The sequence below is a fragment of the Vombatus ursinus genome, unplaced genomic scaffold (genome assembly GCF_900497805.2).
Source record: "Vombatus ursinus unplaced genomic scaffold, bare-nosed wombat genome assembly UNPS02014804.1, whole genome shotgun sequence".
Taxonomy (NCBI): Eukaryota; Metazoa; Chordata; class Mammalia; order Diprotodontia; family Vombatidae; genus Vombatus; species Vombatus ursinus.
Genome location: NW_020954582.1, coordinates 3,909,240 through 3,920,275, shown reverse-complemented (window position 1 = coordinate 3,920,275; position 11,036 = coordinate 3,909,240). Strand labels below are relative to the sequence as shown.

The 11,036-nt window shown below is 36.2% G+C and overlaps 1 protein-coding gene across 1 annotated transcript in view; it reads left to right on the top strand.

Annotated features, from left to right (window-relative positions):
- The window catches only part of LOC114051689 (serine/threonine-protein kinase TNNI3K), a 336,380-nt gene that overhangs the window by 121,870 nt on the left and 203,474 nt on the right, over positions 1–11,036 (top strand). The window contains exons 10-11 of the mRNA XM_027874115.1: positions 8,420–8,514; positions 8,885–9,034. Of these exons, the coding sequence (XP_027729916.1) occupies positions 8,420–8,514; positions 8,885–9,034 (245 nt within the window). The remainder of the gene's footprint in view (positions 1–8,419; positions 8,515–8,884; positions 9,035–11,036) is intronic.

The window sequence follows — 11,036 nt, the reverse complement described above, 5'->3', positions numbered from 1 at the left end:
CAGAAACCGCCATAGCTGCCCGCGATTCAGTCCTCTGAGGCCTGCTCCAGGTTCGCTGTGGCCTGTTTGCCCACATCAAATTGCGCTCCTCTCCCCAACCGGTGCGATATACCTTTCCAATCAGCCATCCAAGTTGTCTTCAGCTGGAAATTTGTTTTACTCTCTTGTGGGTTCTGCTGCTTTAGAATTTGTTTAGAGCCATTTTTTATAGGCATTTGGAGGGGTTTGAGGGAGAGCTCAAGCAAGTCACTGCTTTCCCTCCACCATCTTGGTTCTGCCCCACCTCCTCCCCCTTTCTTGAGAAGGCAAGTGACTTGACATCAATTCTACATATGAAATCATGCAAACCATTTCCCATATTAGCCGTGTTGAAAAAAGAAGACAAGAAAAATAAAGTGTAGAAAGTCTGCTTCAATCTTCATTCAAATTCATCAGTTTTCTCTCTGGAGGTGAATAGCAATTTTTCATCATGGGTCTTTTGAAATTGTCTTGGATCATTGTCTTCATCAAAGTAGATAATTCTTTCACAGTTGATCATCCTTGCAATATTGCTGTGACTGTGGACAAAATTTTCCTGATTCTGTTCACTTCATTTTGCATGAGTTCATATGAGTCTTCCCAGATTTTTTCTGAAAATATCTTGAAATCATCATTTCTTATAGCGCAATAGTACTCCATTACAATCATATGCCAAAACTTGTTCAGGCATTCCCCAATAAATGGGCACCCCCTCAGTTTCCAATTCTTTGCCACCACAAAAAGAGCTGCTATAGATATTTTTGTGCAGATATGTTCTTATTCCTTTTTTATCTCATGTGATGCGGTAGTGATATTGCTTGATCAAAGGGCATGCACAATTTTATAGCTCTTTTGGCATAGTTGCAAATTGTTCCCCAGAATGTTGGTTCAGTTCACAACTCCACCAACAGCACATCAGTGTCCCATTTTTTTTTAGCATCCTCTCTACTATTTGTCATTTTCCTTTTCTGTCATGTTAACCAGTCTAATAGGTGTATGGTAGTATATCAGAGTTGTTTTAATTTGCATTTCTCTAATCAGTAGTGATTTAGAGCATTTTTTCATGTGACTATTAATAACTTGATTTCTTCTTCTGAAACTGTCTGTTCATATCCTTTAAATATTTGACAACTGAGAATTAGCTCTTTTTTTATAAATTTGGCTCAATTCTTTATATATTTGAGAAATTAAGCCTTAATAAGAGTAACTTGCTGTAAATGTTTTTGTTTTGTTTTGTTTTGTTTTGTTTGTTTTGGAGGTTTCCAATTTTCCTTTTAATTTTGGCTCCATTAGTTTTGCCTTTTAATTTCATGTACTCAAAATTATTTTACTTCCCATTGTCCTCTCTATCTCTTGTTTGGTCATAAACTCTTCCCTTATCCACTGACAGAAACATTTTTTCCATGCTCCTTTAATTTACTTATGACATCATCCTTTATGTTTAAATTATTTATCCATTTTGACCTTATGGTGTTATATGGTGTGAGATGTTGGTTACCACATTGTTTCTGCCAAACTACTTTCCAGTTTTCTCAGCAATTTTTATCAGATGTTGAGTTCTTACCTCAAAATCTGGAATCTTTGGGTTTATTAAATACTAGATTACCATGGTCATTTAATACTGTGTATCATGTACCTAATCTGTTCCACCGATCCACCATTCTACTTCTTAGCCAGTACCAGAGTGTTTTGATGATTACCACTTTATAATACAGTTGGAAATGTGGAACTGCTAGACAGCCTTCCTTTCCACTTTACTTTATTTATTACCTTGATATCCTTGATCTTTTGTTTTTCCGGTTGAATTTTGTTATTATTTTTTCTAGATCTATAAAATAATTTTTGGTAGCTTGGCATGGCACTAAATAGACAAATTAGCTTAGGTAGAATTGTCATTGTTATTATATTGGCTTGGCCTAACTATGAGCAATTGATATTTCTCCAGTTGTTTAGATCTGACTTTATTTGTGCAAAAAGTGTTGTGATCATATAGTTCCTGGGTTTCTCTTGTCAAGTGGATTCCCAAGTATTTTATATTGTTTGCAGGTACTTCAAGTGGAATTTCTCTTTCTTTCTCTTGCTGCTGAGTTTTGTTGGTAATATATAGAAATGTTAATGATTTAGGTGGGTTTATTTTATACCCTAAAACTGTGCTAAAGTTGTTAACTGTTTCAACTACTTTTGAAACTGATTCTCTTTAGTTGTCTAAGCATACCATCATATCTGCAAAAAATGATGTTTTTGTTTCCTTATTGCTTATTTTTATTCTTCACCTTTTTTTTCTTGTATTATTGCTTTTGCTAGCATATCTAGTACAATATTGAATAATAGTGGTGATAATGGACATTTTTGCTTCATCTCCAATCTTATTGGGAAAATTTATCCCCATTACAGATAATGCTTGCTGACAGGTTTAGATAGATGGAACAACTCTATCATTTTAAGAAAGGGTCCATTTATCCCTACGCTTTCTAGTGTTTTTAATAGCAATGACATATTTTATGAAATGTTTTTTTCTGCATCTATTGAGGTAATCATATAATTATTGCTGTTTTTTGTTATTAGTATAGTCAATTATGCTGGTAATTTTCCTGGTAATATTGAATAAATCCTACATTCCTAGTATAAATTCCATCTAGTCATAGTGTATGATCTTTGTGATATAATACTGTAGTTTCCTTGCTCATATTTTATTTAATTTTTTGCATTAATATTAATAAGGGAATTTAGTCTATAGTTTTCTTTCTCTATTTTTTCTCTTCCTGGTTTAGGTATCAGCACCATATTTTTGTCATAAAAGAAATTTGGTAGGACTTCTTAACCTATTTTTTTTTCAAATAGTTTATATAGTATTGGTATTAATTGTTACTTAAATGTTTGATAGAATTCACTTGCAAATCATCTGGTACTGGTGAATTTTTCTTAGGGAGCTCATTGTAGCTTGTTCAATTTATTTTGTTTCCAAGATGAAGTTATTTTCCTCTTGTGTTAATCTGAGAAGTTTATATTTTTGTAAATATCCATCCACTCCACTTAGATTGTCAATTTACTGTCATATACTTGGGCAAAATAACTCCTAAAAATTGCTTTAATTTCATTTTCATGGGTGGTGCATTAAGAAATTTGATTTTTTTCTTTCTTTTTATCAAATTAATCAATGGTTTGTCTGTTTTATTGATATTTTTCATAAAACCAGATCCCAGTTTTATTTATTAGTTCATATTTTTACTTTAAATTTTATTAATCTTTCTATTTTCAGGATTTCCATTTTGGTGTTTAATTGAGGATTTTTAATTTGTTCTTTTTTTCTAGTTTTCTTTTTTTTTTAGTTGTATGCCCATTTCACTGATCTACTATTATTCTCTTTTCTTGATGTACATGTTTGGAGATATAAATCTTTCCCTAAGTACTGCTTTAGCTGCATCCCACAAATTTTGGAATGTTGTCTCTTGTTATTCTTTTTGAATAAAATTGTTGATTGTTTCTATGATTTCTTTGACCCATTCATTCTTTAGAATCAGATTATTTAGTTTCAAATTAATTTTTAATCTATACTTCCATGGCCCTTTTTAAATGTAGTTTTATTGTATTATGGTGCGGAAAAGGTTCATTTAATATTTTTTGCTTTTCTGTATTTGGTTGTGCGGCTTTTATGCCCTAATGCATGGTCACTTTTTTGTGACGGTTCCCTATACAGCTGAGAAAAAAGATATAATCCCTTCTCTTCCCTTTCAATTTTGTCCAGAGTTGTATTATATGTAAATTTTCTGAAATTTTATTCATTTTCTTGACTTCTTTTTTATTTACTTTATGATTAGATTTATCTAGCTCCAAGAGGAGAAAGTGGAGTTCCCCCATTTGTATAGTTTTACTATTTCCTCCTGTGATTCATTCAAGTTTTCCCTTAAGAATTTGGATGCTATTTCATTTGGTGCATATATGTTCATTATTGATATTACTTCATTGTCTATGGTTCATTTTAGCAAGATATAGTTTCCCTGCTTATCCTTTTTAATTAGGTATGTTTTTGCTTTTGCTCTGTCTGAAATCATGATTGTTACTCCTGACTTTTTTAAACTTCAGTTGAAGCATAATAGATTCTGCATTAGACCCTTAGTTAACTCTGTGTGTCTCTATGTTTCAAGTGTATTTCTTGTAAGTAGCATATTGTTGGATTTTTATTTCTAATAAATTCTATTATCCACTTCTGTTTTATGGGTGAGTTCATCCTATTCACATTCACTTATGATTACTAACTGTTCATTTCCCTTCATCCTATTTTCCTCCATTTATCTTTATCTCTTTTTATCATGACTGCTTGAGATATTTTCTCTTTGACCCAGGAGCTCTGCAATTTGGCTATAATATTCCTGGGAGTTTTCATTTTGAAATCTCTTTCAGTTGGTGATTGGTGGATTCTTTTAATGTCATTTTACTCTCTTGTTCTAGGATATCAGTGCATTTTCCTTAAAATATGATGTCTAGACTCTTTCTTTGATCATGGCTTTTAGGTAGTCCAATAATTCTTAAATTATTTCTCTTCAGTCTATTTTCTAGGTAATTATTTTCTCCAAGAGATATTTCACATTATTTTCAAATTTTTCATTCTTTTGACTTTGTTTTATTGTTTCTTGATGTCTCACAGAGTCATTAACTTATACCTGCCCAATTTTGATTTTTAAGGAGTCATTCTGTTCAGTGAGCTTTTGTACCTCTTTTTCCCATTTAGCTAATTCTGCTTTTTAAAAAGTTATTTTCATCACTGAATTTTTTTTACCTCTTTTTTTTTGGCCAATTCTATTTTTCAAGGTATTATTTTCTTCATATGTTTGCAACTCTTTTACCAAATTGTTGTCTTTTCATAATTTTCTTCCTTTTTCTTTACCTAATTTGTATTCTACCATTCTTATTTCGTTTTGAAAATCATTTTTAGGTCCAGGAATTCTGGTTGGGTTTGTGTCCAATTCACATTTTTCTTTGATGCTTTGCTTGTAGCTATTTTGACTTCATTGTCTTCTTCTGGGTTTGTGTATTGCTCTTCCCTGTCACCATAGTAGCTTTTTTTATGGTTATTTTATCTATCTATCTATCTATTTTTCTGTTTGCTCATTTTTCCACCCTATTTCTTGATTTTGAAATTTATGTTACCATTTGGTTCTGGTACTGATTGGGAGGTTGGTGGATTAATTAGAGTTATCATTCTTCTAGGTGACCAGGGCAGTATGCAGGCTTACCTACATTATTACCCCTGCTTTTGAGGTCTATGGTCTACCTTGACTGTCCCTTGAAAGAATATTTTCAAGTATTCTCATCTAATGAAAACTCTGTGGCCATATTCACTGGTGGGAGGGTGTATGTATGTATTCAGAGAAAGATAGCAGGCTGGAGCAATTGGAGTTGGCTGGAACCCTAGGGAGCTTCCTTGAATTCTTCTACTTTACTTCAAATATCCAGGTAGGTCCTGTATGTAAAAAGTAAAAAAATGTTAGAAAAGAAACTCTTACCATGATTTTCCCCTCTAGAAAAAAAAATGGAATAAATATGAATATATTTGCCAAAAAAATACTTGGTAACAAAATCCTAGAAATCTTCCACCATTTTTCTGAAGGTCTGGCATAAGAATCTTTTGGCTGTTTGAGTAGCAGTCACACATGCTATTCTATGCATACAGTTGGCTCATGAACAAGAGTGCATTCACCCTAGTTTTGTGGGTGACAAAACTTCAGTCATTTAGTCCAGCAATAAGCATTTATTGTGTGTACTATGTGCCGGGCACACAACTAAGCACTCGGGATGCAAAGAAAAGCAGAAGATAGCCCCTGCCTTTGAGGAGCTCATAATTAATGAGATTCCCAGAATTCTACAGTTTAAAAGCATCTCAGATGTCATCTAGTCCATATATCTCAATAGAAATCCCCTCTAAAACATCCCTGAACCATTAGTCTTTCAGCTAGATTTACATTGAAGAGCTCCAATCAAGAGTAACACACAGCATCTGGATGCCAGCACTTCAAGTCAGGGACAGCTTTAATTATTAGGAAGATTTTTCTGAACTTCAAAGTTCTATTGATTTCTCTGTTAATTCCAGTTATTGCTCCTGAGACCAAGAAAGAGAAGTCTACTCCATCTGCCCTAGGCCCTCTTCCCTTTTTCCTCTTGACTAGTTTACTCAGTGATCTCATCAGCTCCCATGAATTCAACTGTTATGTCTATGGTGATGATTCTCAAATCTACTTTTCCAGCCCTAACCTCTCTCCTGACCTCCAGTTTTGCATCACCACCTACCTATTGGGCATCTCAAACCTAGTGTCCCTTGGACATCTCAAATTCAGCATGTTTAAAAGTGAACTCATTATATTTTTTTTCCCAAAGACCCCACTTCCTCCTAACTTCCTTATTTCTGTTGAGGGTGCCATCATCCTCCTATAGTCACCCAGACTCACAACTTTAGGGTCATCCTCAACTCTTCATATCCTCTCACTCTCAGTATCCAATCACTCACCAAGTACTGTTGATTTCACTTTGCAACATTTCTCAAATATACCACCTTGTCTCTTCTTAAACTGCTACTACCCTGTCATAGACCTTCATTCATTTACAATTGGACCATGATGAGAGCCTGAGGATTGGTCTCTCTGCTTCAGGCTTCTCCCCATTTCAGTCCATCCTTCAGGCAGCTATCAAAGCGATTTTCCCAAATCACTGCTACTTAAAAATTTGAGTGGTGCCATATTGTCTCAAGCATCAAATATAACATCTTCTATCTGACTTTTAAAGCCCTTCAAAACCTGACCCCATTTTACCATTCCAGTCTTCTTATAGCCTGCTCAACTCCACATATTCTGTGATTCAGTAACACTGGCTTCACATAAGGCATACCATCTTTCAACTCTGGGCCTTTTCATTAGATGCCTCTCATGCCTGGAATTCTCTCCCTCCTCACCTCCTTTTCCTAGCTTCCTTGATTTCCTTCCCACCTTCTACAAGAAGGCTTTCCTGATTTTCCTCATTCCCCTTAATGCTAATGCCTTCATTCTTTTCATTATCTCTAATTTATCTTGTATGTAGCTTGTTTGTACATTCTTTTTTTATTTTTGTTTTTTACATATATATCATCCTCACTACATCCCAATTGTGAACTCCTTGAGAACAGGGACTATATTTGCTAGCATTTATATCCCCAATGCTTAACACGGTGTCTGGACCATTTTTGTTGGTATTTAGTTCTTTTTCTGTTGTGTCTGACTCTTTGTGACCCTTTGGGGTCTTCTTGGCAGAGATACTGAATCAGTTTGCAGGTGCTAAATAAATTTATATTAAGCAACTGATTCCACATAATGGGACTCAAATATTCGAAGGCAATTATCATGGGTTCCCCCCCACCATATTCCTGAGATAAGTCTCCTCTTCTCTTGGCTAAACATCTCTAATTTCTTCAAACGATCCTTATTTGGCATCATATCTAGTCCTCTCCCTAACATACTTACCCTATAAATGCACTTAATTCTGCCAATGCTCTGCCAAAAAGATGGTGCCCAGAACAAGACAGAAAGATATACATCACATGATAGTAAAATTGAGTGGATTTGGAGCTAGTTGAATGGTGTTACCCAAAGTCACAGAATCTTGGCTTTGCAAGGGACTTCAGAGCCATCTAGTTCAAAACCTCGATGACAAAAGATCCCTGAGACAGTATACCTGATAAGTGATCCTCTGACCTTTGTTGGAAGACCTCCAGGAAAGGAGATCCTGCTTCTTCCTGATGCAAGTGATTCTATTTTTGGAAAGCCCCAATTGTTAGGAAGTTCTTCCTTATATTAAAATTAAAATTTCCTCCTTTTAACATTTATCCTCAAAAGAGTGGAACTACTGGACTGATGCATTCCTGCAGTTCTTAAGTAGTGTGCCCAATGACCTGTCCTTGTGTTCTGGTGTTCTCCATTTTATCAATAGCTTGGATGAATCCATTAATGATGTATATGCCAAATTGGACATATTAGATAATAAAATCTGGACTCAAAAAGTTACCAATAAGATAGAAATTGGGCCAAATCAAACAAGATGAAATTTAATATGGATTAATGTAAAGTCCTACACATTAAAAAAATAGCTACATATGCCCAAGATAGGGAGCTAGGGCTAGAGACAATCTGAGAAAAAATTAAGGAATTAAAATTTAAGGAACTTCAACCTCAATGGAATTCAGCTCTGTGATATGACCACTGAAACCTGTAATGTGATCTCAGGATATTTCAGATAGAGACACTGAGTGAGTTTCCAGAAAGAGAGACTGTTGGTGACCCTGCTATATTCCAGATATCCTGTCCACATCTGAGAATAATCGGGATCTTCCATTTGAGCAAACCACGACATTCATTCCCAGTGTCTTGTGTTTTCACAGTGCTTGTACCTATGGCAAGAGTATTGAACTGGTTAAATTTCTTCTTGACCAAAACATCGTAAGCATCAATCATCAAGGAAGAGATGGGCACACTGGTAAGAGTGCAATATAATTAACAGTCATCTTCCTTTGCTGTCACTTGTCAAATCCAGAGAAACGAGCCATTCTGGAGGTCTTCCTTCCTCAATTCTCCTAAAGCTGCTAAGTTGAGTTGGTGGTAATTACAATCCATGTCTAGAAATTACAGTAAAGCAAAGAAGTGGATTGGCTGTCAGAGAAAACAGTGTCTGCTTATGACATTGTAGCTTTGGCCCCATATATAGGATGGATTCTTTATCAAAGAAATCAATGCTCACTTTACAGCTCTTACTACAATCCTATTACAGGCAAACCATTGTCTTTGTGGCAGTCAGGGGTTGATGTTTGATTTTCTTGCTTTTCTCTTCCTCCCCCCATCCCCCATAGGATTACACTCTGCTTGCTACCATGGACACATTCGCCTAGTGCAGTTCTTACTGGATAATGGAGCTGATATGAATCTGGTAGCCTGTGATCCCAGCAGGTCAAGTGGTGAAAAAGATGAGCAGACTTGTTTGATGTGGGCTTATGAAAAAGGTATTTTTTTTTAATCCTCCTGTTTCTTAAAGCAATGTTTTGAAGTAAATGCATAGATTATGGCAATACATGGCTAGCACCTTTGCTCCCATCACTTGTACTTTCTCATAGCCTCTCACAATATTGTAGCAGGGCTCTATGGATATGAATCAGAGTCAAGTGGACTATCACTGGAGAAGTCATCCCTTAACTGAGAGAAGCAACTTATGATGGCTAATTTTAAATCAAAGAGTCAATTATCTTGTATGGAGAGGGTTAAGGACTTATAGGGGCTGGGAGATTCTCCATGACCTCACATGGAAAACTGATACCTGGCTTTTTCTTTGTGGTTTCAGAGAGCATAACTGGGTTAGATGGGTAGAAGGGCCCAGAGGGCAACAGATAGATATTACAGAGAAGGCAAATTTAGGCATAATGTGAGCAGGAAAAAAAAAAGAGTAATATCCCAAGGAGCTAATGTTATGCCTAAGTGGGAAAGGTCTCCTTGCGAAAAAAAAGGTGTTTTCCCCCATTGGAGCTATTTGAGCAAAGAATTCATGAACATCTCATCTGCTATGTTATCAAGGGGTTTCGTTTTAAGAGACAAATTGAATCTGATAGCCTTCACGCTTGTCTCCAACTCTGTGATTCTCTGTTGGCAAAGACGAGAGGACTAAAAGCCAGTGGTGATCTGTTGAATTGGCAGAATGAGAGATGCTGTTGGGGAACAAACATTCAAGAGCAGCAGAGGAAGGCAGATGTGAAAATAGAAATACAAAAATCTCCAAAATGTAGTGTACTGGACAAAGAGAAAAGTAAGGGACAACTATCTATTGCCTAAAGTCTTTGAATACAAGTTCAATAGAGTTCAAAGTGTTCCCCTTGAATCACAAACAGTTCAAGACAGGACTCCTACTACACCATCTTTCAGATAGAAAGATAAAACAAATAGTGGGTTCTTTTTGAAAGATGGAGGTGATGAGGGCATGCTGACTGTTGTTGATGTAGCAATAATAGTTCCCTTCTATTTAGTGCTTTAAAGTTGATAAAGTGCCTTTTACACAACCTTCCCAGTTGTGTTGGAAGTGCCCTCAGCAGCCATCTAACTCAGACCTGAATAAGAATTCCCACAAAACATACCAATAAATGACCATCCAGTTCAACCACACAGGACTGTTCAGTCTATTTCAACAGAGCTGTAATTACTAGGAAGATTTAGCTGACAACCAGCATAAATGTGCCTTTTTGCAAATTACATATGGCAGGTGTTATTATCCACACATTATAGAAAGGGACACTGAGGTTTAGAGATATGAAATGAGTAGCTATCATAGGTCAGTGTCACACAGGTGAGTAGTACCAGAAGCAGTCCTCAAGCTCAGGTCTTTAGACCACAAGATCGATTCTCTTTCTATCATGCCATGATGCTTGTATAGAGCGTATCCATCACTTAGCTGTTTAAGGAGCTTATGCTTCATGGTAATAGGAGATAACATGTCATGGTGATGAGGTCTAGAGGTTTAGGGGTGCTGAGACCCCGATATCATGACACATGGGTCCTGCCCAAAAGAATTCAACCCAAGCCTTCCTTCAGCCAAAGACAAGGTTTATTAAAGATCCACCATATTGGCCAGACTCTTAAGGAATCTGAGTACCTGTGAGCTATTGGCTAGATTGTAAAAATCTGAGCAGTACCTAGATTATAAGAATCAGAGCCCGTGGCTAGATTATAAGAATCTGAGCAATGGCTAGATTATAAGAATCTGAGCCAATGGTTAGATTGTGAGAATCTGAGCATCTTAATGGAGACAAGATGGGCCTAATATACAGAAAGACTATGAGAGGGATCTAGAAGTGGCCAAGTAGTCTATGAGGTAATAGAACTCCAGGGTGGTGGTCCAGGTCCCACCACCAAGGAGAATGGAGCCTAGATAGGATTAAGGGTGGGAAGTGGCTTGGGGTCATAGGGAGGTAAGACAATGGAGGGCTAGGCTAGGTTAAGGGTAACAGAAATGGGAGATTG